At 55.5% G+C, this 19,016-nt stretch overlaps 1 protein-coding gene across 1 annotated transcript; it reads right to left on the bottom strand.

Annotated features, from left to right (window-relative positions):
* Positions 1-4,310: 4,310 nt before the first annotated feature.
* SH2B2 (SH2B adaptor protein 2) lies at positions 4,311-17,712 on the bottom strand. The gene is made up of 8 exons (XM_082328037.1): positions 16,834-17,712; positions 13,596-13,697; positions 9,525-9,616; positions 7,310-7,404; positions 6,601-6,783; positions 6,284-6,477; positions 5,320-5,491; positions 4,311-4,831 (listed from the first exon to the last, which is right to left on the bottom strand). Exons 1-8 carry the CDS (start codon positions 17,692-17,694, stop codon positions 4,518-4,520), a joined length of 2,013 nt encoding a protein of 670 aa, XP_082184163.1. The 5' UTR covers positions 17,695-17,712; the 3' UTR covers positions 4,311-4,517.
* Between the last annotated feature and the right edge of the window lie 1,304 nt (positions 17,713-19,016).

The raw sequence follows: 19,016 nt of genomic DNA, 5'->3' as shown, positions 1-19,016 counted from the left end.
CCCTCCGCTCTGCTGAGTCCTGAGCACAACGCAGGCCAGTTTAGCTCACTAGCCTGTAAGGCGTCACCCTGTTTCTTCCTCCTTGCTATCACGGCCACCTCTCCAAATCACAGCTTCCAAAAGCGGGGGTGTGAGTGATGAGCTGTCAGGTCTCAGCCCTCTCGTGCCAGTCCCCACGGGAGGAAGGCAGAATGGCAGCCGTGCCTGCAGACACTGCGACAGCCCGAGAGCTTAGGGGAGCAGCTGGGCAGCTCGATTCCCTTGTCTGAAGTGTGGCTTGTGCCAGTGACACCTCACAGCCCTGGGCAACAACAGGCAGTTGCCTGTCATCCAATGGAGATCACACAAACAGCATGGGGAAAGAGACTTAGGAGCATCTCACTCTAAAACTACACGTCTAGGGAATTGGTGCAGATTCTTGATGTATTATGCATGTATTACTTTTGAAATATACCTGTCTGGGGAGAGGGGACAAGACTATTACTTGGGTCATACAAAAATAGGAAGTATTTTATCATGCCATTAAAAAATACAAAGTCCACGAAATCAGAGTGCTGGGCTGGGATCCAGGCAGAACTGGGCTTACTGGGGCAGGGGATTTGCATTACAACGGGGAAGTGTTTTCATATTTCAGTGCAAACCAAACACAAAATTCAGCTCCCTGAGCTGTATCAAAGCAGCTCATTTGTGTTTCAGAGCAATGGCATTCTGAGAAGTTGTCTTACCAAAGGGATCCTTCTGGAAGCACCATGAGCTTTTGCTGAGAAAGACCCTGTGTGTCAGGCAGGCAGGAGCAGCCGTGGACAGCCCAGACACCCGTGTGAAACGTGGAAAGCTGCGCTGCTGAAATCCTTTCACATTTTTGCCCTCTTCATAGTATCTGCCAGGGTGCAGCTCAGTGCCAGCATCCCCGCAGACTAGTCCTGCTCCGTCCCGGGGCAGAGGGCATTGCTGGCACACAATCCAGCCCAGCCCACGCACTAAGGCTGCTTTCCCCTTGTTTCACTACTAGATCGCTGCGTTCAATGCAAAGGGCTGTTGCGTCCTGCCCCTGCCCTCCCAGAAACCCCATGAAAGGAAAGGATGTTTTCCAGCAAGACTAATGCCTTAATTAGTCAATTTGCTAATATGCCGAGGTGTGAATGGCTTACGGTGAGGCAGGAGGAGCAGCTGTCCCGCAGGCACAGCCCTCGTTGCCTGCCTTGGGGGCAACGAAGGACTCGTCCATACGGAGGGGCTGTCACCTCCCCAGCTCCTGATGGATGAGCTCTCCAGGACCGGCAAACAGGCTTTGGAGCCTTTTGGGGAGGGAATGTTGTTGTGAATGGATCATGACACAACGGTGGCCTGATTACAGAGCTGAGCGGCTCCCTCCACCCCCCCAAAAGCCATGTGTTAGCTGCGTCTGGAAGACGTGTCTGTCACACTGCTTAGCTGTGACAGTACAGTCTGGGACAATGTACCATTTTTCCCGGGGGATCCTCAGCAGAAGAGAGCACACTAGAAAGACATACGACAGCAGAGTGTGAGGCACTGCCTCCCAGGAGACACGAAGGCATAGGAGTGGAGAATGACACGCTACGGGGAACTCAGCTGCTAGGAGATGCTAGCACAGGCCTTTGGCAAGGGAGGTACAGCTTCACTCCCCTGGGCTGCTAATTCACTATTGTCTGCGCTGCTTCAGGGATGGAGGCGTTCCGACTTGCACCAGTGACAAACCAGACAAAGAAAATAACAGACTGGGAGGAGAGCAAACCCTGCCCTGCGCAGCCTGGACCCGTCCTCCACCTCCCTCTGCTCAACAGTGTGAAAAATGCCCCTCTCCTCTGTCCTCGGTGCACTAGACCAGCTCCGTTGGGCACAGGCCACCCCCAACTGCCTCGAGACAGCAATGAGGTCTACACACATGTGATGTGACAGCATCCTGCCTCTCTTTTTTCTTTTTTTTAATGTAGCAAATCCAGCAAAGCCCCAAGCTCATGCTCATGTACTATCCTTTTTGCAAGTGATTTTTATTTTAAAACTGGAACTCGAGTTCTCCATTTGTTTAACAAGTCCCTTTTTTTTTAAATAAAATTAATTTATTCTACAGAACAGTAAACTCTTCCAGACTCTTCCCTATTTACAAATTAACATTTTTGCTTGCAGATCATTGCTTCCTCCTCCTTTTCCTATCCCATGACACAGAAGGTGAAAAATCAGCCAACATGTGAAGGTCTGTAAGGCAGTGCTCCCATCCACAACCACCTGGCCCATTAGGACCTCAGTGATGATCAAGAGTGACAATGTCTGTGCCGCATCCAGAGGTCCCCCCTCATTCACCATGTGTGTGAAGGGAGCAGGTCCATGTTAAACCCATCAACCAAGAGCATTTGGCCTCTCCCTGCTGCATGGGCTCCTCTGTGCTGGGTTTTAGCTGTGCTGAAGAAGGAAAAATAGCCCCCGCCATAGGAAACTGCTCCCGCTGCCCTCTGAAGGGCCATGCGTTTGGGGACACAGTGGCCGTTGCTGCAGGAATGAGATCCACCAGCCCTCGTCTCATGGACCCATGGGCCAGAAAGGCAGCTCTCGCATCACAGGAGGAGGCAAGAAGCCTTGGAGACACCTTCCCTGCCCTCTTGAAGTGGGAGAGACAAGTGACTCCAGCACTGGGGACATGCTTTGCTAGCTCAGAAAAGAAGGCACCTAAAAAAAAAATTTGACCCAACCCAAAACTCAAGGCAAATTCAGGGGGTTTGGAGCTAGGTTGTGGCTTGGCTCGTACTTCTCTTTGCACTAAGTGGTAACTTCTAGCTGGATACGGTGGGGTCTGCTCTACCTGGAGACCTATCCATACACTTCAAAGCCACCTCGCTCAGGTCCTGCTAGCACTGTCACCCAGGCCTGGAAGCCACACAAGGAGCCAGGAGTCCTGGTGATGGGGAAGACAAGCTGTGTGAGGCAAACCAAGAGGGACATGCAAGCACTTTGTCTGCAAGCAAAGCTGCCCTTTTGGAGGGTCTCACACCCCACACGAGGCACACAATCCCGGTAAGCAGCCTGGCCTGTAAAACCACCCTAAGGGCTTCAGTGACCTGTAGGAAAAGCATCGGCACCACAGAAACCCTGGCCACAGCGGGTTTCTGCTCTGTGCTCTCTTTCAGGGCTCACCTCTATTGGGGAACCCTCTTTTTTTGCTATGATGCATGTGCCTGCACTGGTCTATCAGAAAGCCACCAAGAAGCAGGGAGCACTGCAGTGCCTGGTCCTTCCTGGCAGCAGTGCTGCTACAACCATCACTGGCAGGGTTTTACAGTTACCAGGGAGGGACTTCAGCCATCGGCGAGGGCAATCGTGCCTGTTGCTGCAGTCAGCCGGGCCCCTCTGTGTCAGCTGGCTGTTCACCCACCTGGCAGCAGCCCCATTCCTTTTGCTCTTCCCAGGCATTTCTATTTCTCTAAGAAAAAAAATAATCTCCAATAGCATCTACTGAAGATGTGTAGTGTTTTCATTGCCGGGAGCCCAGCCGAGCACCTGCAGGGCAAGGCTGCGCACCACCTCCAGACACAGCCCCTGGCCTCTCTCTGACCCCCCCCCCCGAGACATCCCAGGTGACTAACAACTGATGCAAAGCGGGGGTGTTGTCATATTTTTCAAAGTTTGCCTTGAGCAATGGAAAACAGGGCCTAGGTACAGTAGAGAGAAGGCAGAAGGCTGAGCTGATGCCCTTGCAGAGAGGTTAGGTTTTGAAAAAGCAAGGATGAGAGGGAGGAAGAAAGGGGTTATTCCAGGGACTCTCTGTAGGTACAGCAAGGACAGAAAGGACAAAGGAACAGAAATGGCAGGACAGCAGGAAAAACCTTCCTCGAATGCAATGCATTAAGCTTTGGAAAAACCCTTGTCCTGGCAAAGGGTGGGAAACACGTGCCCCAGAGGGAGCCTGAAAGCCAGCCTGGATAAACCCTCACGCCTCTGCAGCGGTGCCCTCTCGGGCGCACAGATCCGTGTGTGCGAGAAAAGCCTCTGTGTGGGGATCTGCCACTTCCACCGTCATCCTGAAATGCCAGAGCCCATCGGCAGCTGGTTTGCAGGGCGATGGTGCTGGAAGGGATGTTGGTCATGCTGGGCTCTCACCCCAGAGGGGACGTGCCGAGGTGCTTTGGCTGGAGGAAGGAGCCCATCACAGCTTCGTGCTGCCATCCCAGGAGGGGCATCGCCAGAGAAGGGATGCAGGGAGCCTGGCTCGGCCCCAGGAGAGCTCTTGGTCCAGAGGGAAAGGGAAGAGGCTGCAAGTTCTGAAATGGCACTGATGCTTTCAGCCTCCCAAACCTCCAGTGTTGCCCCAACCTCAGGGCTGGCACCGGGTCCAGCCGGGACATCACCCGCTGCTCACACAGCTCCCAAAAGTGGTAGGGAGCAAGAAGGACATCCCAGCCAGGTTGCTGGTGGTGGCAGGAGGAGGTGGCGAGGCTGGTGCAGCGGTGAGGGGCACGGGTGCCCCGCATCCCCCCGCCATCCAGACCCTGGGCATGGGGGGCTCAGTAGAAGGAGTATTGGTTTTCCACCGCCCGGGTCCGGCTCCGGGCACCATCAGCCTCGTGGTAGTCCTCAGCACTGGTGGCGGGGGGCTCTGGCCGGCGCTCAGCACTGTCGCTGCGGCTCCGGGGGCCCAGGGCACCCTCCAGGCGGTGGTAGGGTGCAGGGATGGTCACAGTGGGGGCCACGGCGACCCCCTCAGCAGGTGGTGGTGCTGGTGGGCCGGTGGGTGCTGTGCTGCAGAAGTAGTGCGGGGGTGGCAGGTCGACCCGGCAGCCCGGTGGCTGCGACGTGAGGGCTGGCGGGGGGCTGGCGTCTGCAAGGGAGACAGGAGCTTGACCCCTCCAATGCTGCCTGGGGGCTCAGCCCCTCCTCTCCTTCACTGGCACCTTTTCACACCCACCCTCTCCCTTGCTCGTTCTTCATCCTTGACCTTGTCCTTCCCCAGCCCTCCTTGCCCACCCTCTCCCGGCATAGCGGGATGCTCTGAGCCCCACAGACCCCTGCTCCTCTCCTGCTCAAGCCAGGGGACTGACACCCACAGCTGGGGACACGCAGGTCATCCCAGCACAGCCCGGCTGCTGCGTGGTCCTCCCTGCTCACCTTCAATGGGATAATGCCCACCCCGGGGCATCTCCAGAGCCATGCACACTGACATGGGCACAGCTTTAGGGAGGGGATCACCAGAGGAGTCCCAGGGATCAGTCCCTTTTGGGTCCATGCGAGATCCCAGCCCTAACACGAACCCGGCCCTCCATGTGGAGCCATGTCCCCACCCAGCAGCGGCACAGCCCTGGCACCTACCGGGCAGCGGGCTCTGGGCCACGACGTAGCTGCGGAGGGTGATGTCGGCCGCACCGCCCGACTCGAGGGGGATGGGGTGTGTGTGGAAGTGGCGCAGCATGTCAAAGATGGTCTGGAACCAGAGGTGCTGCACGTGGCACTGCCCACTCTCGTTCAGCGACAGGCGAAGGTGCTGCAAGTACAGGGGACCAGCAGGTGAGATGGGGATTCCAAGGGTGAGATTCACCCTTGCAATCAGCAGAAGCAGCCACCTCCATTAGCCAAGGGAGGTTTCCTCGTAACACAGGACTGTTATTTTTTCCCTGCCTGGCCTGGAGGGTCTCCTCCTGCAGGGTGTTTCCTGCAAAACCCCACTTGCTGCAGCCCCAGAAGTTTGCTCCCTCTTGGTGATGAACACCGTACAGAAGCAGCAGAAAAGGGTGGCTGGGTGCAGCTGGGGGGGCTGCAGCTCCAGTCCTGGTGACACACACAGCCTAGGGAAGCCCACAGCCCACCTGAACTACTTCTTGCAGGACAGGTGACAAGACCAGGCAGTTATATCTCAACCCCTCACAGCGTATGCCCTCTGGTAGAAGAGGGACCCAGCAGAAAAGTACATGTGGATTGCTTTTTTTATAGTGCATCTGTGTACTTCAAGACATGGAGCAGACAAGAAGATGGCAGGGGATAATGTGCCAGGCTACGCTGCGCTCCTGTGGGGTATTTAACCTTATGCCCATGTCGCAAGCACTGATCCAGCTGGGAAAGTGCTGATGGGGCTGGGCAGGGTGCAGAGGGCTTTTGGGGGACAAGGGCAGGTGGTCCTGAGGGATGCCCTGCCAGAGTGCAGCTCCCTGCAGAGCTGCCGTGTTTGGGGTCACCGCATGGCATCCGCTTGCTCGCAGAGCCCCAGCAGGGTGGGAAGGAGTCCAGGGTGCTGGGCAGGGCTGGCACTAATATCCAGGGAGAAGCAGAGGACACCCACCTTCGCTTTCCCCTGGAAGTTGAAGGTCAGCACATACTCCCCCGGCCGTGTTTCGCTTTGCCGGATGACGAACAAGCCATGGCTCCGGGCACCCCCGAAGAGCACCAGCTGAGCCGCCTTGATCCGCGAGAGAGTCCCGTGGAACCAGGGGAAATCGGAGAGGTTGATCTCCGCCTCCGCCTCACTGTCCTCCCCTGGCCGCAGGGACAGCAGGTTTTTAGGGAGCACTCAGACATCGCCCTTGCCCACCCCTTCCTCCTCTCCCTCCATGCAGCCCCAAGAGTGAGGTGCTGGGGCCGCATCCTGCATCCCGGTACCTGTGAGATGCCTGCCAGCAGCAGGGGAGGACTCCAGCGTCTGCAGGAAGCTCTCCAGCGGGACGTGGGCGAGGAGCTCCCCCAGGGAGTCCCTGCCCCGGCCATGGGGCACGGGGATGGCGGTGGCCGTGGCAGCGTTGTGAGCGCTGGGCAGGGCACATCTGTCCGGCGGCCTGGGTGCATCTGGAAGGGAATTTGTAGAGTGATGGGCTCATGGCTCAGCATCACTGGACACAGCTGGGGGCTGTCCTGTGCTGGAGCACCCTGGGCTCTCAGAGACATCTCAGGGCTAGGTTATGGCTCTGGCCACAGCTCAGGGGACTCCCTTTCATCCTGCACTGGGTTTCCTTCCCCCGATGCAACCGGTATGGGGGTCACAGATGTGTCTTGGTTGGGCATGGAGACAACGTGGGGCTGTACAGGTGGAGGCTGCTTACTGGGACCCGGAGAGCCCAGTGCCTGCAGATGGGGACTACATTTTCAACACATACTAAGATGTACAGGTTTGATGTCTTAAACGAGGTGGGCCACCTCCCCAGGTGGGTGGGCTAGCATGAAGAAGAGGAAGGTGATAGATAGAAGAAGATCCATCCCCACAGCACCTGCTTCAGGCTCCTTCACTTTATCACTGGCTGCCCCCAAACCAGAGCTGACACCCGGAGACACCCACCCTCCCCAGCGGGTGTTTTTCCCAGACGTAGGTCCTTACCATCAGCCAGGAACTCGCAGCTGCAGGAGGACACCCTGCCTGGCAGACAGGCTCCCTGCGCGCAGGACGCCAGCTCGATGTCGTCCCCGCTGTCCCTGGGGGGAGAGCACAGAGCAGTCATACGCCAGCCGCCACGCTGCAGGGATGCGTGCATGGCACCTCTGCTCACAGGCACATCAATGGGGACTCTTGACCAAACGGAATTCCAGCTGTGATCCAGGAGCACATCCCGATGCTCCTCGCTTCCTCCTGGAGGGGCTGCCATGGACAGAAGTGCCCACAGCATCGAGAGGCAGAGCAGCCAGCAAAACAACGTGGCTTTTTGGCGGGTGAGATACCAGTGTGAGGGGATTAAACCCTTGAAAGCCCTCACTGCATGGGTCACGCCAGCTGGTCCTAGCTGCAGTATTTTGCTGCAGCCTCGTTGGTTTGGATGGAAACCTGTTAACTTGACTTTCAGCTCTTTCCTTTGCAAGACATATGTAGACGCACGCGCCCTCCCACCACCAACTGCCACCCAAGGGTGCTTTCGCTTTCACCCCAAAAGACACCAAAAAACCAAGCTGGGAGGCCCAGAGCGAGACAGTGAGCAGGAGAAAGCGGGGTGGGGAGGTGCAGCGGTGCAGCCCCCATGGGGAGCATCCCTGCTGCCTCACCCCTGCTCATGCACTTCATCACCCTTCTTGCGCAAGCCCCCCACTTGCTCCACAGCCTATTTTTATTCTGGCCGCCGGCGAGAGCCCAACGCTGCCAGAGCTGCCCACGGCACTCGGCTACTCTTGCTTAACAGCAGCCACGTGGGCACAGGCAGCGAGGAAGCGGCTGCGTTAGCAGTAATGGCTCACGAGGGAGCTGCTGAATTATTTAGTGGGCAGTAAGTGAATCAGCCATTGGGAGTCATTCAGCTGCAGCCAGTTAAAAACAAGAAGGGAGGAAGGAAACCAAAACCAACAGCGCTTTGCAGAAAAGCCATTGACGGGCACTCACACAGAGGCTCCAGCGCACAGCCCTTGGCAAAAGCATCAGGAGCTGATTGAAAATTCGTTCTTGGCACCAAGTGTGTGTGTGTCGGTGTATTAAACAGCTCATTATTATTTGCTCTGGAGTTCATTATTATTTGCTTTACAGTCACGTCCGGAGGCCAAAGCGGGACTGTGCTGGGTGCTAAGCAAACATAAAAGGCTGGGAGGTTGCCGGCAGCAGAGCAAGGGGCTGGCGCAGGGCTGCTGGCGGCTTCTGCAGCGGCTCGAGGTGAGCACGGCCGCGGCACTTTGCTCCAGCTAGAAAACCAGCACCGAAACACGCGCTGGGAGAAAAAGGGCTGTGTTTCCCAGCCTCGTCTCTCTCAGCAGCCCAGCCTCCGTGTCACTTCTTGAATTATATATTTTAAAAAGCAGCAAAAGGAGCTGAAGGAACACAGATCTGGAGGCCATTAGCGCATCCTCCCTACGAGATGCAGCCTCCGCCGTGACGAACCCCACAGCACCCGAACCGTGTCCCTTCAGCAGAAGGGGGCAAAGGCAGCCCGGGGGCAGCTGGAGCCTCTCCAAGCCCCTGTTCCAGGTTTGCTTGAGGTTTTCACCTCTGCAAGCTTGGGCACGTTGTTTTTCCAAAACTGTGCCAAGAAGGGCAGCGCTGGGGTTTCCACGAAGCCCGGGGAGCGCCTGGGCCTGTCTGAGCCGGCTGAAGGGCAGCAGCACTGGCCACGCGAACTTCCCTACAGCGTAACCCAAGGCACGGGCTGATGAAAAAGCAGATGAGAAGCTTTGGCAGAGTTGTTGTGACGCCAATGACAGCATCAATACCACAGTGATAGAAACATAAATAAATCAGTTTAGCCAGCAGAATCTTAAATATACCATGGATGCTGGACTGGAAAAAAACATAGAAAATATAGTATAAGAGCTTCAGAGGGCGGGTGTTAGGAGCTTCCCATGTCGAGAGCTGCATTCCCAGGTCACCTGCCTCTGCCTGGCCGAGGCAACACGGAGCAGGAAAGGGTGAGCAAGCAGCCAGTGCTCTGCGAGGCTGCACCTCTGACACACACAGGCTGCTAACTTCGCCTCCAGACTTCTGCTGGCATGAGTCAGGGACTTTCTGTAATAACCCAAGTAGCAAAAATTGCATCGGGGTAATAACCCATGCTTGGTGGCAGTGGCACCACAGCAGTGGTGAGCCCGGCCCCCGCACAGCACCCTCCTCCAGCACGCCTTACCCGGGGTCGATGCAGTCCTGGATATCCGCCACCCAGGAGTGCTTCTGCAGGGAGTCGATGGTCTCCAGGATGTACTCGGCCCCGTTCTCCACCTGCAGGCAATGCGGGACAGCGTCAGGCTGTGACAGGGGTCTCACCGCCCCCCTGGGGGCAAGGCACACCCCATCACCCAGCCGGACCCCCCATTCACCTGCTGCTATTAAACAGCATCTCGGTTGAACAGGAGAGGATAAGTGCCCTCTCCCATCCCAGCAACGGGATGCCGAGGGGTGACCAACAGAGATGCTTTGGTGTGTCCAAGCACAACCCCTGACCAAAGCCGGGGCTCAGAGGAAAATCCCCACCCCACTGTTATCAGCAAATGCAACACAAGGTTTTTACAGCCTCTGTGGCAAAACCACACCTGGCCAGCAGCATCGGGGGTGCATGGCACCACGCACCAGCACAGACAGCACCCCCTCACTTTTGGGGTACCTCAGTGTCTCCCAAAACTACCTCTGCACAAGTAGAGCAGAAGCCATGCTGCCCTCTCACTGCCCCAAAATCCTGCCAGACCCCTAACCCCAGGAGTTTAAAACCTCTCCTCTGTTATCTTTTCTGCCTGCCAGTCTATGAGGCTTCCAATTTCTGATTGCAATGGGGTGGGAGAGAAACATACTTTAACAGGAAAAAAATTAAAATAAAAATCAGGATGCAAAAGAGCCTCCAAAATTGCAAGCCCGAAGGAGCTGGGCCTTTCTGGGGCCAGGGAGGACCCAGAAGCCCCACATCAGCAACAGAGCAGCGGGTCTCAGAGGCCACACCACGCGATGCTGCGTGCCTCTGGCAGCTTTCCCCGCATCCCTCACGGACCCCTTATACATTTCATTCCTGAGCTGGCAAGGCAGCCCTGACTCCAGGAGGGTATCGCATTGCCAGCTGAGACAACCTCCTAGCAAATTAAATTAATCACAAACAACTGAATCACTGTCCTGAAAATAAGCAGAGCATGCAGGGAGCGGTGCCCAGCGCTTGGGCTGGGGCTGAGCAGCAATCTGCTCCCCTGCTGCAGCCCGGGGCTGTGCATGGGCCATCCCGCCCCACGCAGAGGTGGAGGGGAGCAGCAAAGATCCCCCCACCCTGTTTTGTTTAACTAGAGCAAAGGAGCCTCTCCGGCTTTCTGAGGGCAATGCGTGAAGCCGGCGTGGGAGACAAGGCTGCTCTCTCATGCAGAGCATGAAAGCAAGCGAAGCACGTGCAGGGCTTGGGTATTTTGCAAGTGCCTGCTTGTGCAATGGAAAAAAAAAAAAAAAATGCATGTGCTTAGTGTCTGATGGGTGGTGGGGACATGCTGCCTGCTAATTTTTAGGCAATTTGGCAGAAACTATTCCAGCGTGGCCTCCCCGAACAAGGCAGGGGCTTTTCCACCCATCGTAACCTGCCAGAGCGTAGCGTGTTGCATGCATAGGTTGAGATCGGGCTCCACATCAACCCTGTACACAGGAAGGCAGCGGGGAAACCCAGCTCCCTTTCTTACCCCTCTAATCCATATCCCGACATCGAGGGGTGCTTCACCCCATCTGCGAGTCCAGCCAGCAAAGGGGGAATACAGAAGAGCAGCAAGAAGATGTCCCACCAAGAAGGGCTGGGGCAGAAAATGAGCTACAAATAATAAAGGGTGTTGGGAACAGGGGAAAAGCATCCTGTGCCGACAGCTGGGAGGGGAGGGCAAAGGCTGGCTGGAGGGGCAGGAGAGGGGCAGCAGGAGATGGGGAGTGAGCCGATGGGCTCAACGCCTCGGCTCACTCAAAGGATCGATTGCAATCAATTAACCCCGCGGCAGGGTAAGCACCCTGGCCAGAACAGGGCAGGAGGGTACCTGGTCAATCAGGCATTTTCAGACCAGCGGGGTTTGGAGTGTTCCCTGGGGTAATTAAAGAAATGGCTGAAGCAGTCACAGAGCCGTTAGCGGTGGGAGCGGAGAGAGCATGTCTGGCTCCAGAAGATGGGAAGAGGACAAGCCCAGAGTCCTCCTCCAGCAGCCAGAGAAACCAACCCTCCACAGACACCCAGGAAGCACCCCAGAGCTGAATCCCCCCACCAGGCATCTGCCACAACCAAACCCTGTCCAACCCATCTGCACTTGCTCATGACAGCCCCAGGAATGGGGAGAAGCAGTGTCATGTCCTTGGTGTTGGCCACGCTTTGGACACTGATGTGACACTCCAGCAAGGTGGGTAGCAATACACAGTTGAGATGAGACTTGTAAGGGGATCTAGAAAACACAATCACAAGTAGCTGATGAGCCATATTCCAAGAGCAGTTATTGATGGTTAATGGGTTATCGATGGCTAATGATCAAAGCTGAGGGATATGCTCAGAAGCTCCTTCACATCAAGGACTCTCTCCGTGCATACTGCTCGTCAGTAATGATTAGGACAAAAGCAAAGAGAAGATGCCTAATCAATTCACGGATGACACCACATTGCAAGTGTGTTGGAGGATGAGACAAGAATTCAAATGAACTTGTTGAAGCTGAGAAATGCTCTGTGGAAGAAAAAGCCCCCAGCTGAAGGACATGGGTGAGCTCTGGGCTCACACCAATCGCTGTGGGTGTCTGGGCTGGGGAACTGCGACTCCAGAGCGGTTCTACATAAAGCATCGAGGGGCTACACCAGCCCACAAGCTGCATATGAGTCAACATCATCATCAGGGTACAAAGAAAAGCAACTGGATCAACTTGGGCTGGGTAAAGAGGAAGAAGAAAGGAGAAGCAATCCTTCCCATCCACTCCCAGCCATGGACCATATATGCTTTGGGGCACTGCTCTCTCCAGAGCCCGCAAGGAAAGCGGGGAGGACCTTGGGCTGGTCAGTCTGGAGAGAAGGCGACACATGAGGTTGGTCTTTGAGGCACAGAAGACAGCAGAATTAGCCTCCATGTCCATGGTGGACACTGGCTGCAGCAGAGGTTAAGGTCGAACAGCAAGAAGCCCTCAGGGCAGGGAGGATGCCCTGGAGGAGGCTGCCAGTAGAAGGTGTGGGACCTTTACAAGGAGCCGGGTTGGGTGGAGAGCAATTTCCCGCAGGAACGTGTGCTGGGGCCAGATGGGCTACCAGGCACAGGGGCTTTCATGAAGCCAGGCTCAATTTTTTCCCTCCTCTGCTTTCCCAGTTTTCTAAGCTTTTAAGCAGGTTTATTCAGCCGGGAAGCTTGGCCTCTCTGATCTGCCTTTGCCACACACTTTTAGGGAGAAGGACCAGACAAGAGAGGTGTTTTTTTAGCAGAGATAGGACACAGAAATCCTCAAAACACTGCTCTTCCCCCCATGTACATGTGCTACCTCCCAGCCAGACAGGTCCAACAGCTCTGATGGAGAGCACAAGTCCATTAGTACGAGCAGGGAGGCACAGCCTCATTAACTAGAGAGAAACGCCATTTCAACAACACGTCCATCATCATGGCGGCACATCGCGCCCCAAGCCAGGACCCTGCTAAATTCAGCCCCGATCTGCTGTGACAGGCTACTGCCTTTCGGCAGAGCAGGACGGAGCACAAAGCTAATTAATTGCATGATATGGAAACCTCTTTCTGGACAGCAAGACATTCACTCTCTGCTCGCGCCCCCAGACTTGCATGGGGTGGTTGATCCCCAGGGCCTCAGTGGCCCCACACAGCCATTCCCATTGCCCCGTGTCAATGAAACGGCCACCACGTGCCACCGGTATGGGGCAGCGGCAGTCACAAAGCCACAGGCAGCTGCACCAAAGAACGTTTCCCCTTGCAGGTTGTCCCTGGACACTAATTTAACTCATCTCCTGGTACCATGGAGAAACAAAACCCCATGGTGAAAGCCAGGCAAACAGCTTGATCCCAAAATACCTGGGTATCAGGTGGAGGTTGCATCATTTGGGGAGGGGGGGCACAACTTGGGGAGGGGATGCAGGGATCCCGTGGGGAGCTGTTGGCATCTCAGCTCTGAAAACCAAGGCAATGATCCCCCTGGGGATTGAGCATCCCCACAGCGAGGGCTGGATGCAGGCGCAGATGGGGTCCCCGTTGGGATACACACCGCTGCTGCCCTGCTCTCACCTTTAGGACGAAGGTGTTGTCTTTGTCAGGCATCTCCAGTGGCATGGTGGTGCGGACCTCGATGATGGCTGACAGCGGGATGCTCACCTTGGGTTTGGAAGCCTGGGAAAAGAAAAAAATATTAAAAGAAATCAATAAATAAATAAAAGTCACTCAATTGAATCAAACTCTCCCAGGGGACAACGCAGCAGGGCTCTCAGCGAGGCAAGATCGCGGCTCAGCCTGCATGGTTATTACAGGGGGAAAAAAAAAAAAAAAAAAGCATTGATTTCCCTCACGTGCCTGATAACTCCAAGCTCTTTTAATTAAACCAAGAGGAGGCCCGGTGGAAGATAGGGAGGTTAGTGCATTTAACTGCCAAACCTCTTCCTTGCTGCAGCACAGGCTGCTATGCCAGCTCTGCCAAGACCACTTATTTCTCTCCTTTATAAGCCCTCTCCTGATGGAGATGTGCTATCCGATGGGGGACAGTTCCTATGCAGAAAGCAGCCCAGGAAGACACCCCACTTATCCAGCGCAGGAGCAGCATTGCAATTGAGAAGCTACAACACAGCAGCCTTAGCCATGCAGGGAATTTTAATTACATTAAAATAAAGAAAAATTAATTTCCCCCAGGGCCCCCGGCACCCGCCGGAGCCTCAGTGGGGGGGCAGGACCCAGTGCCTCCCACTTGAAGTCTCTGCTGAGCAACAAATTCCCCAGCTATTTGTTTTAATTATAACAAATCCCCTCAAAGGAGCCTGTGGAGCTGCTCCCAGGGCCGGTCTCCTCCGGGGCTCCCGGATTTGGAGCATTGCAGCTGTGGGAAGCAGAGATGCGATTTAGTCACCGAAACCTGTGCCTGGTGCCTTGGGTCACGGAGTGGGACGAGGCCGGCAATGGGCTGCAGGTTACCTACAATGGGTTCAGTTCCCATTTTTTTGGGGGGATGGGGGGAAAATCCAAGACAGAACAGGAACTGCTTTTTCCCCTCCAGGATGTTTCGTTTCCACCAGCCCCGGGGCCCCAGCGCTGCCTCCACACTCCTCTCCTGTGGCGGGGCTCAGCCCTGCCCTGGGGAATTTTTCCCTTGTGGTGTTTGCACGGGAGAAGGTCAGAAAGGTGTAGGCAGCTGCTTTGAAAGGAAAGAAAATACTGTGTTAATTCACCAGTGAGCCAGAGAAGGGTCTTCTCCAGAAGGGCTCTTCCCTTTAAAGATTTAAAGACATGACCACAGTTTTTGTAGGGCCTATGCAAAAACAAACCTGTGGGCTGCTGAAGCAAAAAGCAGTTTTCCTCCAGCTGTGCCAGGCTGGTGCCACTTTTACAGCTGAATCAATCATTTGCCAGATGGAAAGCAAGATGGGATGAGGGAAGAAAGATGTAAACCAAAGCAGGGTGTGATTATAACAGGAGAGCAGATAATGTTCATAAAATTTGCCATAAAATAATTTCAAAATTGATTTTGAGAGGCAAATCAAGATACACTAAAAAAATCCCTCTATGAGCATTCTCTTAAATGTTTTAAGAGCAGCAGTTGTTCCATTTGAACCTGAGTTAATTGCCCCTTTGGTGCAGCCGGCTCGCCAGTGCTGCTCCGTGCAGCCCGCACCCACCGGCTTCACCGGCTCCTCCGTGCATCGTGCCACGGACGCGGTGGTTTCCTTCCAGCCGGGTCTTGTGCAGTCCCTGGGCTGAGGAAGCCCCCTGAGCCAGCTACCAGCAATGCACACCATCCGTACCAGTGCTGAGACGCTCTATCCACTTGATTTAAACTCATATTTTATATTTTATCGGGAGAGATGTGACAGTTAGGCGAGAGGCACGGACTAACATCAACAATGCCAAGGTTCATTCTGGCTTCAGAAAAATAGAAAATGCTGTTTAAAAATATGAACTATCCTGCTGTCCCCATGTATAATGTATGAATCCACCCCTCTACCAAACCGAGGGTTACCAAGGGTTTGGAGCACACAGAGGCCCACAGAGCCGCAGCCCTGGGTGCGTGCCCGGCACAATGGCTCGTGCTGGCCCTGCTTCGCTACCAGGGACTGAAACGCAAGCAGGAAAAGTCCCGGAGAAGATGAAGTAAATGAGATTTTTTTCTTCCCTAGGTATTTAAATAACCTGAGATTTCATTACTAGCACATAGAGCTAGTAAAGCCCCAGGGAATGACTTATTATTTGCCCTGTGCTCTTCAGAGAGGAGAAGGCACAGCGCAGACGAGGCACAATCACGGCATTAGCACAGGTGAGGGTTTTGCAGCGCAAGGCATCCCTTTGCTCAGCCCAGGGGCAAAGGCAGTCCTGTGGCAAGAAGGAGACTGAAGGTCTCGTAATCCACATTTCTTGAGCAAAGGACTCCACCACTCAGCCTTTCCCCCAGGAAAACAGGGATAACGTTTCCCTGCATCGCGTGCAGCGGGGGATGCGTGCGAGGAGCGGAGGGAGGACACGCCGAGGACACACTGCAATGAAAACCAGATCCTGATTTTGAAGCTTTCATTGAAATTGCAGAAGAAGAAAAGATGCGGGCAAGAAAAAGTGATATTGTGGGTAATAATCATCATCATCATCATCACCAGTGTCCCTCTGCCCAGGAGGGGAAGTAGCTGGGGCTGTCTGGGAGGAGAGCTGTAAAACCCATCCACGGTACTGGTGCTCCTGGAGGGCAACACCAGCATCTTCTGTCCCCAGCAGCAAAAAGCTGCATTGGAGGTGGCCTTGCAGATGCAAAATTATTCCAAATGAAGTATTACTTTCAAAAGGAAAAAAACCTGCTTTCAGAAAGTGGACTAGTGATCCTCTGAGATCTAAAGCACAAAGCCCAGGCAGCGATCCCAGCCATACTGCTGCTCCATGAGCCACCGGTCTGACATGTCTCTGCAACACACGGGGGAGAGAAAAAAATCCCTCTGGATAGCCTGGACACCCCACATCTTGATGGGGGAATGAGCTTTTCCACCAAGACTGATGATATTTGGGGGCCAAAGGACCAGGCTTCAGCATCTCTCCCAAGGGCTGTGGGGAAGGAGGGGGCCATGCCCTGGTGAACGGCAGCAATTGGGGCTTGCAGGTTGGATGGGTTTCAGCCAAGTTGTCCTGTCCGTTCACTTCTCAGCCACACGGCACCAAATCTCCCTCTGGACCAGAGCTGGATTTCATCCCAGCTCAGCAGTGGAAATAAGAACTTCAAACAAAGCCCAACTGCTGCTTGAATTGCTCAGAAAAACAGCAGCAGAGAAAAGCTAGGACTTACCTTTGGAGGGACATAAAACTCGAGGAGGAACCTCTCTCCTTCCACCTTCACCGCTTTCCGGAGCAGGAGGCGGCACTTCTGCCACTGCGAGCTCCCCACACAGTTCGTGTCATCGGCCACCATGTAGCGCAGTGTCCCCTCCCTCTGGATGTCCACCAGCTCCACTTTGGAGGATGGCACCTTGGACAGGCGCAGCTTGTGGGTCCATTTCTCCCGTGGGTCGCCAGGCTCCTTGCCCCCAGCCGGCCACGGCTCCCTCTCTGCTCTCCGGCCACCCGGGGCAGCCTCGGCGCCTGGCTCCGGAGAGGACTTGCGATGCCACATCTCCTTCATACCATCCACCACACACAAGCTCATGTTCCTCAAGGAGAAGCCTTTCTTGAACTTGGGCTTGGCAGCAGCATGGATGGAGACGTCCTCCGAGCTGCGGGACTGGCCGTAGGAGGACACCTTGCGTGCCTGTGCCTGCTGCGCTGGGCTCAGGTACCGTCCGGCACCCAATGGTGTGTCCATGCTGTCCAGGGACTCAGTGGACGTCTCCTCCTTCCTTGTGGTGACCTCACGCCCGTAGGGGACGTGGCAATTCTGCAGCCCCACGAAGGGCACGATGTTGTACTTGGTGGGGGAGTCGGACACAAACACCCGGCTGACCTCCAGGCTGAAGATGTCCAAGAAGTTGGCGGCGAAATGGTGGGAGAAGGAGGTCTCTGCCCCAGGGGTGTCGTAGTGAGGGTTCTCCTTCAGGAACTGGCAGAACTTCTGGGCGAAGTCGACGGCGGCCGCCTGGGCATGCAGCTCGCAGAACTCCCTCCAGTCGGGGAGCGGGGAGGAGGGCTCCTGGCACAGGGCATCGCCGTTCATGGCTGCCCCATTCCACCTGCCGGCGGGCTGCGGGGGCAAGGGGACAGCGTGAGCGTGGGCATGGACATGGGCAACCCACCCTGCGTGGCCATACCCCCCTGCAAACGGGGCTCTCCCTCTGCCACGATGTAGGAGCAGGTTTGCAGCCCTGGTGCAAAGGGAAATGCCGCGGGAAAGCGTTTTTGCTCCGTTCCCTCTCCACCTTGTACGCTGGAAAAAATCTTGGCCCCAGCAGCAGCCATAAATTGTACTTATTTTACGATTATGACCATGCAAAAGCATTATTGATTTCTCATAAAACCGCTAAGGAGTCCCCGACCGGAGGAGCCCAGGGGGATTCGCCTTCAGGATTTATCTCGCCTGTGCGTTCTGCCTGGGCACGGCAGCAGCTCTCCCATGGGGTGAGGCAGCATCGGGCGTCCCAGAGAGGCCCCGCATGGGCACACGGGGCAGCACCCTCCCCTCCGCACCCAGCAGCTGGTCCTTCGCCTTCTCTATCCGCATTTCTGTCCTGATCCTTTGCCACATCAATTTTGTTATTTTTTTTGAAGAGACATATTAGAAGAGACATGGATCTTGCTTCTTTTGTTGGCAAGGACTGAGCCAGACACACTGCCAGAGCCGCTCGTTCCCAGGCTTTATAGACTAGACCCTCCTTGGCTGGGTGACATCTCACCTGGGGCAGATGTTGCTCTTGTGTCCCCCCTACCATAGCTGAGCCCTCCCTGTCCAGTCACACCTGCGTCAGACCAAACTGAGCTGCCGGAGCCACGTGGGAGCTCAGCCCCTGCCCCTCACCCTCCCCGCTGAGCATCAGGCACCATAGCGTAATGGATAACCCCGGGACAGGTCCTCGGCAGAGACCAACGAGTAGGTAGGGTACAAGGGAATAAAAGTAAGCCAGACCCAGGAGGCCACCCAAAGTTGAAGGGAGCTGAAGACCAGACCCGCATGCCCACGGGAGAAGCACCACTTTGCCCGACCTCCACACTGGTCCCTCTCCCAGTGGCCATGGGACTCACAGGGGCACGCGTGCATCCCTGCCTTTGTGCTTACAGCTGCACTTCCCAAACCTCTACCTAGCTTTGGGCAGCTTGAACCACCTCCCCGGGGAGACCCTAGCAGCGATTGCACCTCAAAAACAATCTCCCAGTGCCAAGTCTGCTTGTGCCTGCTGCTGATGGTGAGCCTTCCCCAGTGAGCAACTGGGGCACCACTCAGCCCACGTCCCCAAACTCACAGACCACGTCCCCAGGCAACCCTCTTTCCCCGCCAAGGGCAGCGGTTCGGCTAATCTACCTCAGCTGGCTCAAATACAGCCC

Source organism: Platalea leucorodia (genome assembly GCF_965183815.1).
Source record: "Platalea leucorodia genome assembly, chromosome: 16".
NCBI lineage: Eukaryota > Metazoa > Chordata > Aves > Pelecaniformes > Threskiornithidae > Platalea > Platalea leucorodia.
The sequence above is the reverse complement of the archived record's forward strand: the minus strand, read 5'-3'. Positions and strand labels throughout refer to the sequence as shown.

Excerpts from the sequence above, each read along its gene's own strand:
- SH2B2 (XM_082328037.1), bottom strand. The coding sequence starts at position 17,694 with ATGAACGGCGATGCCCTGTGCCAGGAGCCCTCCTCCCCGCTCCCCGAC. Across the intron at positions 7,405-9,524 it reads CAGGACTGCATCGACCCCGG|GGACAGCGGGGACGACATCG; the intron begins GTAAGGCGTGCT and ends CTCTCCCCCCAG. Across the intron at positions 6,784-7,309 it reads CTGCGAGTTCCTGGCTGATG|ATGCACCCAGGCCGCCGGAC; the intron begins GTAAGGACCTAC and ends ATTCCCTTCCAG.